The 19,991-nt window shown below is 40.1% G+C and overlaps 1 protein-coding gene across 1 annotated transcript in view; it reads left to right on the top strand.

Moving 5' to 3' along the window:
* The window catches only part of NDUFAF5 (NADH:ubiquinone oxidoreductase complex assembly factor 5), a 162,349-nt gene that overhangs the window by 2,169 nt on the left and 140,189 nt on the right, over positions 1-19,991 (top strand). Inside the window, exons 2-3 of the mRNA XM_053712132.1 lie at positions 992-1,016; positions 1,347-1,447. Of these exons, the coding sequence (XP_053568107.1) occupies positions 992-1,016; positions 1,347-1,447 (126 nt within the window). The remainder of the gene's footprint in view (positions 1-991; positions 1,017-1,346; positions 1,448-19,991) is intronic.

Raw genomic sequence — 19,991 nt, 5'->3', positions numbered from 1 at the left:
CATTGTGTTCAAGCCGGTTTTGTTATTTAAGAGTCAGCACTAATTGCCTGAAATGCAAGTCTGTCAAAAGAACTGAACTAAGGGGGCAGTCAGCAGAGACTTAAATACAAGGTAATCACAGAGGTAAAAAGTATATTAATATAACAGTGTTGGTTTTGCAAAACTTGGGAATGGTAAATAACGGGATTATCTATATTTTTAAACAATAACATTTGTGGTGTTTACTGTGCTTTTCAACAAAAGATACAAAGAGAACAAAGCATAATTAATGATATAAGTAAATTAGAAAGTTGTTTAAAATGGCAGGTTCTATCTGAATTATGAATGAAAAAAGTTTTGTTACATATCCCTTTAATTCAAATAATGGAGAACAATTGTATGTTCCTTTTATATTTTTGTTCACAGTTTGTTCACAGTTTAAATTTAAAAAAAAAGTGAAGTTACACAGCCACAACAAATCTTATTGAGTAAGTTTATACAGTATATTAAAACTATGCTAACTGCCCTTTAAAGAAACAGGAAACCCCAAAATGTTATTTCATGATTAGGATAGAACATACAATTTTAAACAAACTTTCCAGTTTTACTTCCATTATCAAATTTGTTCTCTTGTTATCCTTTGCTGAAGGAACAGCATTGCATAATTGGCAGCTAGATGAACACATCTAGTTAGCCAATCACAAAAGACAAACGTGTGCAGGCACCAATCAGCAACGAGCTCTCACTAGTGTAGGATATGTGCATATTCTTTTTTTAACAAGGGTTACCAAGAGAACAAAGCACCTTTGTGAAATAGCTTAATTTTAAGTGTCTTAAAATAACATGGCTGTATCGGAATCATGCACGTTTAATTTTGACTTCGTATCCCTTTAACAAAATATTGTTTTAACATTATCTGAGCATTATGTTTAAACAAATGTTTCTGTGTATACACTCTCTTGTTTTATTCGAAGTATCAAACCATGCTCTTATACATTATTACTTTCTGCAGGTAGGTGAAAGAATTGCAGATGTCCGTGTGTTGATGTGGCCAGGTAAGTAACAAAAAACACTACCTTCTTTTTGAGAGAACTATTTTGTTTCTTTTTCATATACATCAGTGATCTAGATATGGGTGCTAAGATCTTTCCTGTATTGACCTGATTGTCACCAGGGGCTCAGTTACTCAGAAGAGAATCTAACTGGATACAAAATGTAGAATTAACTTTGCTATGTATGAGAATAGCATTCATGCTAGAGGCTGGTGACATATTTTCTATAATTCTTTAGCCCCTGACAAGTGTTTATTGCTGATATTGTACACGAGGGTTCTGTATCTGAGATACTACCACACACAAATATTCTAGCTTGTTTTAAATATTACGTTCTATTTTTTTTTTGCAGAATATTTCCTCTTGCTTTAGATCTTGGCTGTGGAAGAGGTTTCATTTCTCAGCATTTAACAAAGGTAAAATTTGCACATAGTTTTTTTTTTAAAGATTGAGGTAGTATCAAAATAGTATAATATATATTGTTTGGAAGAGGGAGTTTGTCCTTTCAAATTAGAGTTTGTATGTCCCTTTAAGATGTAGTCGATAACTGGAGTTTTTCCCTGAGGTTTAGGGGCCATTAAAAGGATATTATACACTAGATTTTTCTTTGCATAAATGTTTTGTAGACTATCAATTTACATAGCCCATACAGTTTATTGTTTTTTTTGTTTTTTTTAATGTATAGTTTTGCTTATTTTTAAATAACATTGCTCTGATTTTCAGACTCCTAACCAAGCCCCAAAGCTTTAAGAGAATACCGATGTATACCTACTCCAGCTTGTAGTTTTTGTGTAAAGAGACTTTTCATATGCACAGGAAGGGAGAGGGGGGGGGGGTGTCTGCTATTTCCCACTTGCAGTGAGTGTTCCAGTAACTTTTTAGACAGAGATAAACTGGAAGCTTCTAAGTAAATTTTTAAACGGTTTTATACTGGATTTTTATATTAGTATCTGTGCATATTATTCTTTATAGTAATGTCTATTACATGCAATTATATGAAAATTAGTGTATACTGTCCCTTTAACTGAGTCCCTGTTTGACCTAGAGGGACATGTGACCACTCATTTGAAATGGGTGAAGTCCCTCTTTCAACTGAGTGTACACATGCCCTCCTACAATTCAGTTGATAGCTCTGAGAAATTGTCTTTGCCTACCAAGTTTTTCTGTGGAGGGTGGTTATTACAGAGCCCCTTTAAACCACTATGTTTTCATCAGATTGGGATTCTCCTGTTTTGAATGGGGGTGCATACCCCTCTAATTTTCAGGTGATCAACTATCTTCTGATCTTTCAAATTGCTATTTTTGCACACACCTTCTGGTAAAAGTAAAGGTTAATGGTAGGAATAGCTTTTGTAATTGATAATGAAAATTATTTGTAGCCTTAAAAGGCAGGAAACACCTTTATAATGACATAATATTTCTGGTGTGCTGCTATAAAATAGCATATCAGCCAAGTCTTAATGTTTTTAAAACAAATTAACATTCTTTTTGCTGCAATTAGTTTTCAAAAATCAAACCCCACCCACTATTTGCCTTATTTGGATCAAACAATCTGGGCTTTAGTTTGCAGACAACAAAGCTAGCCCCAGCTATAATGCTAGTATAAACTGAATTGTTTGTAGTTGCTATCAGTTAAAGCCAATTTGAGGATAGCTATGTAGTCAGGTTATAGCCTTAAGTCATCAGGGTACATTTAAAAGTTAGAGAAATTGCTCTTTTTTCATAGATAAAGTACATGAAAAGGGGCAACATAAATAATGAAAATATATTGCAAAGTTGTTTCATTATGCTTATCTAAATATTTTATATCAAAATCTCAAGGTGTTTACTATCCCTTTAACGAAAAACACTGATAGTCCAGTTTATGTGTCACATATCCCTATTATAATTGTTAAAACTAATGCTGCAACATAAAATAACTTGTAAGGAATCAAACTATATTATTTACATTTTTTTAATATTTTCGATGTATGTTCAGAAATTTCCCAGAACTCACTTGTGACATTCAACTCTTCTACTTTATACAGATCAGTTATTAACCAGTTGCCTTGCTATGGGTTTCATTAGATTATTGTTTTTCAACTCCAGTCCTCAGGGCACATTAACAGGCCATATTTTCATGAGCACAGGTGAAATAATAAGCTGTTGGGTTAGAGCACGCTGATTGCATTAGATCAGGGGATTCCAATAGAACAATAAAAAATCTACCAGTTGATTGCGAAGGCGCTGCTGGTAGATTGAGGCCAGTGTTCTGAGAAAATAGCGAACCCGTGAAATTAGCGAACCACATCACATCCTGTTTGACAAAGTTTTACTTTAATGGGCATGCGTGCCGCGTCATGGCATTCCTGGCCACACACGTCAGTGCTTCAATTTCTTTCCCCATAGAATTCCTCGACTGAGTTTAACACGGGCAGGGTTAATCCCTGTACTACCTTACCCCTATCCCTTTCCCAGGCCTCTGGCCCTCCTTATAACAAACTGCTCTATACTGACTCATCCCAGTGTTTCCCTGGCAGCCAGGCATGCCCTACAGTATGCTGGCCCTGAAACTAGAGGATTAGGGGGGAATAGGAAAGGGGAGTTGGGCCATGCACAGAGATACACTACGGCTTCTGGCACCGCTTGCAGTGCTTTCTCGTCTGTATGCCATAGCTGCTGGATAAAAGACCAAGATGTAACCAATGGCAGCTCAATGAGGACAGGGCCACCATACTGTAGGGTGCACCTGGTTGCCAGGGAAACACTGGGATGAGTCAGTATAGATCAGTTTGTTATAAGGAGGGCCCGGTGTTAAACACGGTTGAGGAATTTTATGGGGAAAGAAATTGAAGCACTGACGTGTGCAGCCAGAAATGCCATGTCGCGGCACATTTGCGCATTAAATGGACAGTCTACAACTTGGTCATCTTAAAGTCTTACCTTAGATTAAGCCGCAAAAAGCATTGGCACCCCTTTCTATATCATACAGCAGGAACAGTAAAAATGTTTTTTAAAATGAATATTTTTTTTCTGGCCACTTTGAAATGTCTGCCAAGCTCAGCCCACTGATGACATCACAATCTGGGCTGTATATAGCATCCAATCACCAAAGGCTGATTAGTTGGATTCAACAGAATGTCAATGCTATTCAGCAGAATGCCCTAGGTGTAGCCCAAATCCCTTTAAGGTAAAACTTTGTCAAACAGCTGATATGAAGTAGTTCGCTAATTAACGGGTTTGCTATATAGTTAATATGTACAAAACGAGTGAGTACATTATTATATATTTTTTTTTTATTGAGGTAGTCAAAACAATCACAAAACAGTTACATATTGAAGGGTATCATCACAGATACAATAATGCAAGAAAAATTGGATACATAATTCAATACAACAGTTAGTAGTAAATCAGTTCCTGCTTAACTAGCTCGAAATATTGCCTTCATCGTTCCACCTCAATTTTTATTATTACAGTGTCATCAATACTAAAGAGATCCACCAAGGGACCTGAAAACTGGGGTATAGCTGAAGACACTCATTAATATCTCGAAGAGTCAATAACACCAAATAAAGAGTTAGGGAAACTGCATGTTTAGTTTTCTCCTGTTTAGACATAAACAGCTATAAGATGAGAACAGTAAACATTGTAAAATATGTAACAGTGAGATATATGAAATACAGACATTATAATGTTTTTGAAAAGAGAACCGAAGAACTTCAAAAGAATCACGACTGGATCCTGACACCTTTAAAAGAGAGGGAAAAAAAAGGGAAGGGGGAGGGAAGGGGATAGAGATGGACTATGGTATAGTTGGATAGAGAGGATGAAAAGGGATGGCCCTGTCGGAGGTCAAGGAGGGGAGCAGGAGTCTGTCAGTCAGTAGCCCTTAATCCTGGCATAAAACTATCATCCCGCTATTCATTTAGTTTAAACAGCCAAGTCCGGGTCTAGGTTACTCCTCTTGTATTCGTACCATAAATACCAGACTGAACAATAAAGGTTGTAGCGTTCCCTCCAACTCTTAATGAGTATTCTTCCATTTTCTGAATATAGCCAAAGGTTTCAAGTACTGATGCTAGTGTTAAAGGGGAGTTCCTAGCCCATTGTCTAGCTATCACTAGCTTAGCAGCCAGGAGGATAATAACACACAGTGATCTTGCTGGCTTTGGAAGCTCCTGTAATCCCAGGTGGAAGAGTGCTGTGTCTCCCTGTGAGTCGCCTCACCAGGTTGCAACTGTATTAACAAGTCTGTCACTTGAGCCCAGAAGTTCCCTAGTTTAAGTCAATCCCACCAAACATGCAGGTGAGTGCCTCTCTGTACACATCCTCTCCAACATTCCGCAGATCTTAGAGGAAAGATTCTATGCAACCTGGTCGGGACCCAATGCCATCTGAGTAGTATTTTAATGTATAGTTTCAAACAGATTAGAGCAGCGAACTGCTGCATTGACGTCTTGGAGAGCACGCTGCCAGACCCCGTCATGATACACCACTCTCAGATCCCTCCTCCCAGTCCCTGGTAGATTATGTTTTAACAAACTGTGGGGAGTCAAGTAATAGCTTATAGTGGAACAATAGAGTACCCCGAAGAGATTTGCCCGCCATCCATTTCCTCTCCCATTGAGTAAGAGAACGGGGGCCTGACCTTGGAAAACCCCAGGACAGGAGGAGCAAAGTCAATATAAGATGTTCAAATTGTAGGTCCTTAGGAAAGTCTTCCAGTGGATAATCATGAGGTGGTATCACAAGGGTATCACCCCTTTAGAAGTCCGAGACCTGCCTGATCCCCAAAGTATCCCATCTCTTAAGCCTCGAATCGGAAGGCACTGCATTAATGCCTTAATTGAATGGATTGGTGAGGGATGTGGCGCAACCATTTTATGAGAGCGAAGCTCCCTCCAACATCGTAAGCATGTTTTTATTATGGGGCCATGAATTCTTTGAGGATATCAGCATGATCCGGGATCCAAATCAAGTCAGCCAAATCAATTCCAGCAGGCAACGAGGCCTGCTCTATCTGGATCCAACGTGAAGTGCAATCCTGAACCCCCCAAGCTGCTATATGCGAGAGCATGGCTGCCCTATAATAATAAATAACATTAGGAGCCGAGATGCCACCGCATTTCTTTGGCTTTTGTAATTGGGGGAGAGACAGCCTTGGAGGTCGACCCTTCCAGATAAATTTAGTGAAGACTGACTGGAAATGATTAAGAAGGTAGGCAGGGACAGCTACAGGGAGACATCTGAAGAGATAAGTCATCCTAGGGAGTAACAGCATCTTTATGGCCATCACCCTGCCTGTCCACTTCCAAAGCCGATCATCTCCCTAAGGACCTGAAGGAGGGACTCATAGTTTTTAGCTATGATTATTTTGGGGTCATGAGAGAGTATTATTCCTAGATGTTTTAAGCTATCCATGGACCACTTAAATGGGTATAGGTTCCTCAGATGACCTAATCTGGTAGTAGTCAACCCCAGAGCAAATGCTTCTGTCTTATTATAGTTAAGTTTATAATACGAGCGATTCCTCTGGCTCTGACAAGAATACTGTCAGGTCATCTGCGAATAGCGCTAAAGTGTGCGGGGTGTCATAAAGCACCAGGTCTTGAACAAGCGGGGTTGTCCGAAGCCTGACCGCCAGAGGCTCCACCATCAGGGTAAAAAGAAGAGGCAACAAGGGGCACACCTGTCTCTTGCCATTCTTTATAGCAAAGGCCCTAGAAACAAACCCCAACCCTCTTACCCTAGCCAAGGGGCCCGAGTACAGCGCCATTACCGCCATCACAAATATGGTAGGGAAATGGAATGCGCGCAATACTTCTGTCATGTAATCCCACCGGACCCTGCCAAATGCTTTTTCCGCATCTAATGACAGGGTAACCAGTGGGATCCCAAGCTAAGCTATCTCGAAGAAGATGTTGAGGAGCCTCCTCGTGTTGTCCCATCCTTGGCGTCCAGGGGTGAACCCCACCTGGTCAGGATGGATCAGGGATGGTAAGACCTTATACAAACGCGTGGCCAGGACCTTAGCATAAATTTTCACATCACCATTAATAAGGGAGATTGGTCGATAACTCTCGCACAGCGAGGGGTCCTTCCCCAGTTTAGGTATCGTAATAATGGATGCTTCGAGAAAGTCCCTGGGAAAACCAGTGTCCACGGCCGCACCAAATACCCGAAGCAGGAGAGGGCAGAGTAGAGCTGCACATTTTTTATAGAATAGAGCATCGAAGCCATCAGGGCCCGGAGATCTATGGGTTTTAAGGCCTTTTATAGTCACATTAATTTCCTCCATAGTAAAAGGAGCTGCTAGGGAATCTGCAAAGTTCTCAGGGACCTGCGGTAGCTGGAGTGCAGCTAAAAAATCAAAGATCGTGGACATCGGGGCATAATGAGACCTCTGAAATCTGATACAAATGGCTATAGTAATCAACAAAGACTTCACCTATATCACTTGGAGAATAGTATCTATTTCCACCTTTTGTGATATACGATATCCTTGTTAAATTACAGCAGAGATCTCTATTAATGTGCCAATTATCTGTCGGCTCTATCACCTTTGTTTTGACCCGTCCCAGTTCATAATTTTCAATTTGTTCTTAAGAGATTAAACTTTACTGACCAATTAAACTCAATCTCGTCACCCTAAGCTGCCCCCTCAAGGTAGTGTAGTCATATCCTTCTGGATAAATAGCCTCGCATATATGCCTTAAAGGGGCAGTCTAGTCAAAATTAAACTTTCATGATTCAGATAGGGCTTGCAATTTTAAACGACTTTCCAATTTACTTTTATCATCAAATTTGCTTTGTTCCCTTGGTGGTATTTTTTAAAAGTTAAACCTAGAAAGACTCAAACTGATTTCTAAACCATTGAAAACCACCCTCCTAGCTCAGAGCATTTTAAAGGTTTTTCACAGTTAGACAGTACTAGTTCATGTGTGTCATATAGAAAACATTGTGCTCGCTCCGTGGAGTTTTTTAGGAGTCTGCACTGATTGGCTAAACTGCATGTCTGTCAAAAGCACTGAGATGGGGGGGGCAGTCTACAGAGGCTTAGATACAAGGTAATCACAGAGGTAAAACATATATTAATATAACTGTGTTGGATATGCAAAACTGGTGAATGAGTAATAAAGGGATTATCTATCTTTTTAAATAATACAAATTCTGGTGTAGACTGTCCCTTTAAGCGTTGCCCATAAGGTAAAAGCAGAAACCGTTTCAGATTCATTCACTCAGAGGAAATCCTCTATTTCTTGCGCCCAAGAAGGGACAAGTGCATCCGAGAGTAAATATTCGGGTAATCTCCAGGAACGCCCCATGCCGCCCGACTGTGAGAAAGCTACTTCTAGAACAACTGCGTCATGGTCAGACCATACACAGGGCACAATTGTCGCTCCCATCACTTTCTCCAGAGTCCAGGAGTAGCAAAAGAAGTAATCAAGCCTGGAGAAGGACTGGAACGAGGCCGAGTAGCAAGTATAATCATCTACATTGGGGTTCAACGCCCTCCAGACATCTTGAAATCAATACTTGGAAATCAAAATTTCTGAAATGTTGGGAGTAATGTTCTTCTCCCTGGGAGAGGAGTGTTTCTACTCGGGTCCCAGACCAGGTTGCAGTCCCCACCTATAAACACATGGCCCTGTTTAAGTCGGTGCACCTTATCAATAGTTTACGAAGGAAGCTAGTCTGATTAACATTGGGTGAGTACAGGGCCACCAAGGTGCACAATACATTATCTAAATGGCAGACATTAATTATGTATCGCCCGAGGGGTCAGATTCCTGATAAACAGGCTCATAAGAGATATGTATACCTATCAGCACGGAAACCCCTCTAGCCTTTTTATGGAACGTTGAGGAGACACATATGGGGTAATCTCTAGGTCTAAACATGGCCACCCTGGACTCTACCCAATGGGTCTCCTGAAGAAACACTACACTGTGTGCAGAATTATTAGGCAAATGAGTATTTTGACCACATCATCCTCTTTATGCATGTTGTCTTACTCCAAGCTGTATAGGCTCGAAAGCCTACTACCAATTAAGCATATTAGGTGATGTGCATCTCTGTAATGAGAAGGGGTGTGGTCTAATGACATCAACACCCTATATCAGGTGTGCATAATTATTAGGCAACTTCCTTTCCTTTGACAAAATGGGTCAAAAGAAGGACTTGACAGGCTCAGAAAAGTCAAAAATAGTGAGATATCTTGCAGAGGGATGCAGCACTCTTAAAATTGCAAAGCTTCTGAAGCGTGATCATCGAACAATCAAGCGTTTCATTCAAAATAGTCAACAGGGTCGCAAGAAGCGTGTGGAAAAACCAAGGTGCAAAATAACTGCCCATGAACTGAGAAAAGTCAAGCGTGCAGCTGCCAAGATGCCACTTGCCACCAGTTTGGCCATATTTCAGAGCTGCAACATCACTGGAGTGCCCAAAAGCACAAGGTGTGCAATACTCAGAGACATGGCCAAGGTAAGAAAGGCTGAAAGACGACCACCACTGAACAAGACACACAAGCTGAAACGTCAAGACTGGGCCAAGAAATATCTCAAGACTGATTTTTCTAAGGTTTTATGGACTGATGAAATGAGAGTGAGTCTTGATGGGCCAGATGGATGGGCCCCGTGGCTGGATTGGTAAAGGGCAGAGAGCTCCAGTCCGACTCAGACGCCAGCAAGGTGGAGGTGGAGTACTGGTTTGGGCTGGTATAATCAAAGATGAGCTTGTGGGGCCTTTTCGGCTTGAGGATGGAGTCAAGCTCAACTCCCAGTCCTACTGCCAGTTTCTGGAAGACACCTTCTTCAAGCAGTGGTACAGGAAGAAGTCTGCATCCTTAAAGAAAAACCATGATTTTCATGCAGGACATGCTCCATCACACGCGTCCAAGTACTCCACAGCGTGGCTGGCAAGAAAGGGTATAAAAGAAGAAAATCTAATGACATGGCCTCCTTGTTCACCTGATCTGAACCCCCATTGAGAACCTGTGGTCCATCATCAAATGTGAGATTTACAAGGAGGGAAAAACAGTACACCTCTTCTAACAGTGTCTGGGAGGCTGTGGTTGCTGCTGCACGCAACTGCTTGACATGGTGAACAGATCAAAACACTGACAGAATCCATGGAATGGCAGGCTTTGAGTGTCCTTGCAAAGAAGGTGGCTATATTGGTCACTGATTTGTTTTTGTTTTGTTTTTGAATGTCAGAAATGTATATTTGTGAATGTTGAGATGTTATATTGGTTTCACTGGTAAAAATGAACTAATTGAAATGGGTATATATTTGTTTTTTGTTAACGTTGCCTAATAATTATGCACAGTAATAGTCCCCTGCACACACAGATATCCCCCTAAAATAGCTATAACTAAAAACAACTAAAAACTACTTCCAAAAACTATTCAGCCTTTGATATTAATGGAGTTTTTTGGGTTCCATTGAGAACATGGTTGCTGTTCAATAATAAAATTAATCCTCAAAAATACAACTTGCCTAATAATTCTGCACTCCCTGTATGTCCAGACGTTGGGTTTTTAGAAACTTAAGGAGTAAACTCCATTTGGTGGGAAGTTAAGGCCCCTTACATTAAGCATGCCAATCTTCATTTTGTCTGTGGGAGGGGAAAGAGGGAGGGAGGGCCAGAGGAAGGGTAGAAGAGGAAGAAGGTGAGGAAGAGAAAAAACAAACAAAAAAACAACAACAGTACCTCTTAAGTGGTGATAAGGCAGTTCTTCAGGCTGGGCAGAGACTGCAGTACTCTGCCAAAGGTAGGATGCGGAGGATAAATTATTTTATCCCTAACCGCACCAAAAATGTAATGTAGGGGGGGGGGGGGGGATGGAAGCGGAGGAGAGCCCAACAGCAATGCTCCCCTCCGCTACCGGTGTATAAGAAACATAAACTATACGCAACAATATAAACTGTGGTCAGTATCATCATAGACAGTAACTTGTACAATAAAAAAATACATTATATAGTACAATCCTTGTTTACTGGGAAAAGGGAAAAAGAAAAAAAAAAAAATACGGACAGGATGAGCATGTTCAACTTATTCCAATCTTACTGTCATACATGAAAAGGAACAACAAGGGAGTTCCAGTTAACAATTACATGTCCATGAGGGATATCTCAATGATTAAAGCATCAACTGGACTCCACTTACAATGGTCAGCAATACTCCCCTAGGCTTCTCTCAGTGAATCAGTGTTCACTAAAACAAAAATATGTATAAAAGGAAAAAAGCAGGCATTTAGTTGATAGACACCTTCCATGTTGAGGCTAAGAGAGTGGATAGTGCAAAACAAAACAAAAAAAAAAAAAAAAAGGGAAAAGAAAAACATTGATTTACAGGAATAATACTCTATGTAACTATGCAGAACCCCATCCTATCAACTTCTAGATTACAAAATGTAGTACAATCATTGATTAATAAAAAGCAAAAACAAGTCAACACACATGCAAGCATATAGAAAGATTGAACATTTAAAAGGGTACCTGACCATGGTTCACTTTACCACTCCTCAGATGTCGATAGAGAAATTCTAGCAGTCCTAGTCTCGAAAAAAACATAGATTTACAGGAATCATACTCTATGTGAATATATGGAACCACATCCTATCAATTCGTAGATTACGAAATGTAGTACAATCATTGATTAATAAAAAGCAAAAAACAAACAACACTCATAAACTTAAGTGCAAACATATAGAAAGATTAAACATTTAACAGGGTAACTGTCCATGGTTTACTTTACCACTCCTCTGATGTCGTTAGAGAACTTCAAGCAGTCTTAGTCTCGATGTAAAGAGACAAGAGAGTGTGGCAACACCCAGGTCGTAGCCCTCATAAGGCCAACACTGAACACTAAATGTCCTCCCACAAAAAAAGGAGAAGGACTCAGCGGGCAGGGTCTTGCCTATTTGGATTCCAGTCTGGGGCCCCTGCTCTCAACGGAGGCCCCCACTCCTTGGTGGACTGTTCGGGCTGTCAGCTTCCTCTCCAGTTGGAAGATGCCATCCCCCTCAGCAGGTCCTGGGCTTGTCTTGGTGTCATGTTCATTTCCACCTTAAGAAGGCATTCTCTTATATTATTACATGTCCACCTTAAACAAAGCAGTTACCTCATTTCCTGTTTTGGATAAAATGCCCCCACTTCCTCTGCTTCATTGCTGGTTTATTGAAGAAGTTTGCTAATCTCCTTCCTCCAGCTCTGAAGCAGTCCGTTTATAACTAAAGAGTTTCCGTTGAACTATCCTGAGGACATTGTATTCCCTGCATCTCGCTTCTCAAGCTGCTCTCAGATGCAGACTCCTGGTAACTCTCACCTCTCCTAAAAGAAGCCGAATCTGGTAAGGTGTTTTTGCTCCTGTCTGTTCTGCTACAAATCTTAACTTGGTATCCGGACACTGTGAGTAACATCCTCAGAATTGATTCAGCTTGCTTGTAATATCAGACTGCCTAATCAGCTTGCTTGTAATATCCAGACTGCCTAATCAGCCTGCTTGTAATATCAGACTGCCTAATCAGCTTGCTTGTAATATTAGACTGCCTATTCAGATTGCTTGTAATATCAGACTGCCCTACTTCTGCTTGCTTGTAATATCAGACTGCCTAATCAGCTTGCTTGTAATATCAGACTGCTTATTCAGCTTGCTTGTAATATCAGACTGCCTATTCAGCTTGCTTGTAATATCAGACTGCCCTAATCAGCTTGCTTGTAATCTCAGACTGCCTATTCAGCTTGTCTGTACTAACAACGTGCCTAAATCAATTGCAGCTACCTCTCCTGTTTGTGCTTTTACTGCATTAACTGCTTATTGCCTGCCTGGTATAACTAAGGAATTATTGCTACACTATTCTGCTTACCATATTATTGTGCCTTACTCTGTTTTGGGAGATTATATTCCTGGTATTTTCCTCCAATCTAACTTAAAAGGCTACATATCAAACTCATATATATTACTTATTTAAAGGGGAAGTAACATTATCAGGAGACACACCTGAACAAGTGGTTACTTAGCCGCGATACCTTGGGGAGAGGGCAAGTGTGCTGGGGTACCCATCTTTGGTAATGATTAATCTTGTGGGAATCCCCCATCGGTATCGGATTTGGTGAAGTAGTAGTGTTTTATTGACATCATTAAAAGATCTCCTTTGCTGCAGCGTATATGAGGACAAATCCGGGAATAGGGCAACATTTTTGAATTGATCAGAAAGCTGAGGATGCCTCAGTGTTGCTCTTGTGAGCTTTTCCTTGTAAGTAAAGTAATGCAGCCGAGCTATTGTGTCTCTGGGTTTGTCCATAGGGAGGTTTTTGGGCCTAGCCGCTGTGTGAATTCTGTCGATTCTTGCATCTGCTTTTCCAGTAGGACCTAGGATAGCTCGGAACAATGCTTGTGCATACTTCTCCAACTCTTGAGGACCGACCAGACTCGGGGATTCCTTAATTCTGACATTATTCCATCGAGTTCGGTCCTCAAGATCAGCCAACTTCAATCCACCGACAGACTCGGGGATTCCCTTACTTCTGACATTATTCCATCGAGTTTCGGTCCTCAAGATCAGCCAACTTTGCTTCCAGAGAAGACACTTGATCAGCAAGGTTCTGGGTTATAACTAACCCAGTTTGTGTGATCGACTAGAAGTCCTCCTGCTTAACGTTAAATGATATCTGTGCGTTCATTCACTGTTAGTAATCTCCTTCCGTAAATCATCAAAGGACCTTTCCAACTTGTCAAATCTTTTTGCAAAGGATTGACTTTGTCTATCCAGGAGCTGTTTTATAGAGTCTATGGTAATCACTTCACCTTGCGAGCGTGAAGGTGGGAGAGTATCTCATATTAGACCTCTCTTCTGAGGGGTCCGGGGATAATGATCATCATCGGAAATTTTGGGGTTGGGGTCTCTTTTATAGGCTGAAAGTGATCCCGGACTGTATGCTTAGAGGATTGGTTACCTTTCTGCTTCTTTTTCGCCTGTTGCAACATTCTATCAGGAGTAGTTTAGATTCTGGATGCAATTATCTCTAGACAAATATGTGAGTCTAGTCAGGAATAAACTTCTCTGGGTGACCACAGTTATTTCACACTGGTAGGGAGGAGTGCAGCAGCCTCTTAGCACATCATATTTCCTTCACTTAAAACAAGAGAAATCTTACAAGTCCCTGTGTAGACCAGAGTCATGTAGTCTAGCAAAACCAACAATCCTTGCAAGAATCCAGTTTCCAAGAGGCTATGCAAACAGTTTTATGATTTTATGTATTTGTAATTAGACCATGCACACCAGTCCCATAACCTCTCACTATAGCTGGTAAAATTTCAACAGAGATCAGCTAAGTTTTTACTTAGGTGGGAATGTAATTCAGTAGCTGAGCGTGATTTAGAATATTAGGCTTCAAGGACCTGTAGATTAAAGGGACATGAAACCCACATTTTTTCTTTCATGATTTAGAAAGAGAATGCAGTTTTAAACATATTTCTAATTTACTTCTATTATCTAATTTGTTTTATTCTCTTGATATTCTTTGCTGAAAAGCATATCTAGATATGCTCAGTAGCTGCTGATTGGTTGCTGCACATAGAAGCCTCGTGTGATTGGCTCACCATGTGCATTGCTTTTTCTTCAACTAAGAATATCTAAAAAATGAAGCAAAATAAATAATAGAAGTAAATTGTAATGTTGTTTAAATTTGTATGTTCTATCTGAATCATGAAAGAAAGATTTTGGGTTTAGTGGCCCTTTAAGGTCCCCCGAAGTCGCAGTATGCACTGATCATACAGGAAGCTAATCCAGTAAGGGTGTCTCACAGGTATTATAATATTCAGCTAAAGACTGCGTACTATCTCTCAACAGTCTGAGTACTCTGTGTTAGAGCATCCAAGGTTCTTCCAGGCCAATTAAGTGCTGTAATTAGTGTCTTGCTGCCTTCAGTTGGTTCACATAAAGTATTCTTTAAAAGTGATCTGTGTAGTTAATGCGCTCCAGAGGCCTGTTACAGTATTCCAGAAAAATCTCCTATTCTCAAAAGTAGGCCTGATTAATTATTGGCTAATGTCACATAAAGAACTCTTATCTTTTTGCCCCCTCTCCTCTTTTACATGTATGGTGTCCTCTCCTCTAGCCACCTTGTATAACCCGTATATGTAGTGGGGCTGAAGCCCTATGCGTGTGAGCACTTACTATTGATGGCGTGGTGCTGTGGTAGTATCCAGCTCAGCTCCTCCGAGCAATCTGAAAGCTCTCTGCTTTACTCCTAGCTGGTCGTGAGATGTGTTTCCCCGACACAGGGGACTTTCCCGGTCTGAGCTGTAGTCAAGTCCTCCACCAGCCACGTGGTAACAGTACCGACAAGGCCGCGGTCGCACTGTTACTTCTATTGTAAGTTGTAGTAACTGTCCGGAGGTGATAGTCTCCTGTTCCAACCCCTTTGATCTCAGTTACTGGTGTGACAGATGCACTCCGGAGCGGAGCCCCGACCCTCTGGAGTGAGTGAGCTGCAGTGTGGATGGGGAGGAAGTGGGTAAGCAGTACGGCCTCTCAAATGCTTTTCACCAATCGGTCAGACTGTAACTGAATTTTTCTTAAGTCCCACAAAGGTACACTCGTCTTGAGGGGTAGACGATGTCCTAATCGATTAGATATTAAACAAATGTAATAAAATACTATTTATAAGTAGTATGCTGTTAGAACAAATATTGGGCTCAGGAGCTCCAAAAAACACGTCCGATGCGGTTGCTCTCTAGCTCCGCCCCCCACTTTATTATATTTTATTGGCTTCTTAATGAGATACAAAATTATCAATGGAATATCCCATTGTAGGATCATCTTAGTTGCCACATCTCATAGTTAAAAGGTCATATATAATCCTAATGAGTTTAAAGAGAATCTAAGACAACTCATATTCTTATTTTTTAACCCAGTGGGGAGGAAATTCGTGAATTTGATTTGTTAAACCTCCACCTTGTTTGCTTTGTGCTTATTTACATTTTTTATGGCTCCAAATGAGAGAGAGAAAAAAAAATCTGCAGGGCACCCTGGGTAGAGCTTGCTGACTGGTGACTACATTTAGCCACCAATCAGTAGGCGCTGAACCAAAAATGGGCCGGCTCCTAAGCTTACATTCTTACATTTCCAAATAAAGATTCCAAGAGAATGAATAAAAATTGATAATCGGAGTAAATTAGAAGGTTGCTTAAATTTTTAATTTTTTTATCCATTTATTAGAACAGTATAATTATAACTGAACTTTCATGGTTCAGGTAGATTTGGCAGTTTTATGTTAAAAGATAGATTAAGGAGCAGCAAAGCACCCCTGGGAGCTAGCTGGAGAATGGTGGCTACACATATATGCCTATATGTGTTCAGCTAGCTCCCAATAGATAATTGCTGCTCTGGTGCTTACGTTAACAGAGGTTTAACACATAGTTATATACAAGCAACAGTGCAATAATAAATTGCTTTAACAATTTAGAGGATTTTCTTTTTGCAATTTGATATCCCTTAAATGGACAATAAAACACCTTATAACAACGTTTGGGTTGTTATCTTGCTATAGAAATAATCTTTCAAACATATTAACATTTTGTTTGCTGCTGTTGTTTTTTATAATAGCCAAACTTTACCCACTGCTTGCCTTATTTAGAGGAGCCAATCTGTAAACTGCTTTGTTTTGTAGTTTTTACCTGCTAAAGCCAAATAGGGAAATAACCTTGAGAAGTCTGCAGTGCTTTTGCAGTTGTGAGAATTATTAAAATCCACAATTTGCCATAGATAAATTACATAAAAATAATAAAAGTATATAGTACAACTAAACATTTTATATTAAAATACTTACTGTCCCTTTAATTGCTAACCAAAACAGATTTAGAATAAACAAGAAATCCTTGTCTGCTGTGCCCTATATCTGAGCTAAGTGTAGTGTAGCATCATAACAATTCAGTAATTGCCAGTGGGCTTGCTGAAGGTGTGTTGCAGGCATTGTGCTTTTAACCCTTTACACATTCATTATATTTCTCTTTCCTTTTATTGTGTACTCTATATACTATTAACCCTTTGATGACATGGTTAATTTGTCTACATCAGAACAACGTTCCGATGTAAACAAATTGAAATCTTGCGATCGTGAGATTTCAATGATGAGGTCAGGGGGGCGTCCCTATGACGCTAGGCACGCCCTCCAGACCGCAATCGCATCCTGGAAGCACCATTGGCTTCAGGACAACCAAACAGCTAGGCAGGTTCTATTCCGTCCTAACGGCGCTAAAGCCCGGCGCAGTTAGGACGAAATAGAACGTCATAACAGCGTTAAAAGGTTAAACCAAGAGACACTTTTCTGAAGTTGCTCACTGTTGAAGGTTTATTTGTCAGAAGAGCAGAATCTCATCTCTTATGAATACTAAAATCTGAGTGCTGCGCTTCATTTTCACATTGTTGACGCAGCAGTTATTAAATATAGTACCATCTTTTTTTATTTGTATTTTAATGGCTGTTTTATTGTATCCTACAAATGGAGGTTTAGTGTAAACTTTATGAACATGTCACTTCTGTTTTTCACATTTATTCTTTATATCACCTTAGATGTTTCCCTGATTTATATTTTGAAGCATTTTTTTTGCCAATTACTACAGAGCTCCAGCAGAATATAATAATGCACATATGCATTGCTTTGCATTAATGTCTGTCGCAAATCATTTACCATCTGCTTGTTCCGTTACTACATGTAAAAATATTGTTGCAGTTTAGCAGTGAATAAACCATACTATTTGCTGTTTGTATTCTGTTTAAAAGCCCCAGAATAATAGAAAAAGACTGTGCTGCAAAAATATGCCATAACAATTTAATATGTCACTTTTATTAGTGTTTTATTCTCAGCGGAAATGCAGAAACATTGTTATAATTTTTTTTAGCATTTCAGCGTGCGTTGTATCGTATATATGATATCATACATTCTGTGCATTTTATTGTCCTAAAAGACCTTTTGCACTCTCACATTGAAATGTTTTTTCTTTGAGATCTATGGTCTAATACATTAAAATCGGTATTTTGCAATTTTAAAAGAAGAAGAAATTATTTTAATGGAGTCGTACAGAAAATACTGCAGTCATCAGTCTGCCTGGGTAATATTTATACTGATATAAACATAGTTTGGTATATTTTTTAAAGGGTCATTTTAGAGTAGAAAATAATCTCCTCTTTAATGTGTATTTAACTTCTTTTCCTCTTGTAAGGTGTATCCAGTCCACGGGGTTCATCCATTACTTGTGGGATATTCTCCTTCCCAACAGGAAGTTGCAAACGGGACACCCACAGCAGAGCTGTCTATATAGCTCCTCCCCTAACTGCCACCCCCAGTCATTCTCTTGCAACTCTCAACAAGAAAGGAAGTATCAAGAGATATGTGGTGACTTGGTGTAGTTTTACCTTCAATCAAGAAGTTTGTTATTTTTAAACGGTACCAGCGTGTACTGTTTTTTCTCTCAGGCAGAAATTAGAAGAAGAATTCTGCCTGGAGATTTGATGATCTTATCGGTTTGTAACTAAGGTCCCATTGCTGTTCTCACACATAACTGATGAATTATGGGAAAAACGTCAGTTGGGGGAACGGCCTGCAGATTACCTGCTGTGAGGTATGTTCAGTATTTTTATTTCTAGAGAGAGGAATAAGTTCTAGAAAATGCTGACAGAGCCTTGTGTATTTGAGGTAAGCCTGATGCAGTGATTTAACAGCGACTGGGATCATGCTTACATAACAGGGTAATACTCATGTTAATATTCATATTGCATTAGTGACAAAACGTTTACATGATTTCATAAATAGGACGTTTTTTCTCTGAGGGAGATAAGTCTTTATTTGGGGCCTAGTTTCCACATGGCTAGTCAGATACTCCCAGGAGTATTTTCTTAAGGCCCCTCTGACATCCAGTACATGGTGGAAGGGGCCTATTTTAGCACTCTAACTGTGCAGTTTTAATACAGACTGAGACATCCAGCTTTCCTAGAAGAGTCCTCTGGCATCTGAGAACCATTTCAAAAGGGGTTATTTCTGCACAAAATCGTATTTAAGGGCAGGTTAGGAGCCTCAGCAGGCCCCAAACCGTTTTTCAATCCGGTTTGGGGCCTAAGGGGTTAATCATCCATTTGCAAGTGGGTGCAATGTTGCTTTAGTCCCTTACACACTACTGTAAAAATTTCAAAGATTTTACTGTATTTTTTCACTGTTTTGGCAGTTTAAGTGCTAGTTTTTTCTCTTAAAGGCACAGTAACATTTTGTTTAATTGCTGTTTCACCTTTATTAAAGTGTTTTTCCAAGCTGCTTGTCTCATTACTAGTCTGTTAAACATGTCTGACAGAGGAAACTCCTTGGTTCAATATGTTAGGAAAGCCATGTGGAACCCCCTCTTAGAATGTGTACCAAATGTACTGAAATTTCTATAAACTATAAAGACCATATTATGGCGCTTAAAGATTTATCTCCAGGGGATTTCTCTTAGGGGACTAAAAAAGAGGGAGATTATGCCATCTAACTCTCCCCATGTGTCAGAACCTATAACTCCCGCTCAAGTGGACGCAAAGTACATCTAGCGCGTCTAATTCTTTTACCTTACAGGACATGGCGGCAGTTGGGGGTATGAATGCTACCTCACAGAGGTATTCTTCCAAACTCCAGGGGGCTACAAGGAAAGTGAGACAGCTCTGGGGCTAGAATTAAAACAGAGCTTTCTGACGCCTTTATTGCCTGTGTCCGATATACCCTCACAATATTCAGAAGCCGAGGCAGGTGAGCTCTATCTGTGGGTGACATTTCAGACTCAGGGGAAGGCGTTAGCTTCAGTCTGATTCTGAGATGACAGTGTTTAAATTTAAGCTTGAACACCTCCGCTTATTGCTTAGGGAGGTTTTAGCGACTCTGGTATGACTGTGACCCCATTGTGGTTCCAGAGAAATTGTGTAAAACTGACAAATACTTTGCAGGACCTGT

This window comes from Bombina bombina, chromosome 4, assembly GCF_027579735.1.
Source record: "Bombina bombina isolate aBomBom1 chromosome 4, aBomBom1.pri, whole genome shotgun sequence".
In the NCBI taxonomy this organism is placed as follows: domain Eukaryota; kingdom Metazoa; phylum Chordata; class Amphibia; order Anura; family Bombinatoridae; genus Bombina; species Bombina bombina.
Note: the sequence above shows the minus strand (reverse complement) of the source record. Positions and strands in the feature narration are given on the sequence as shown.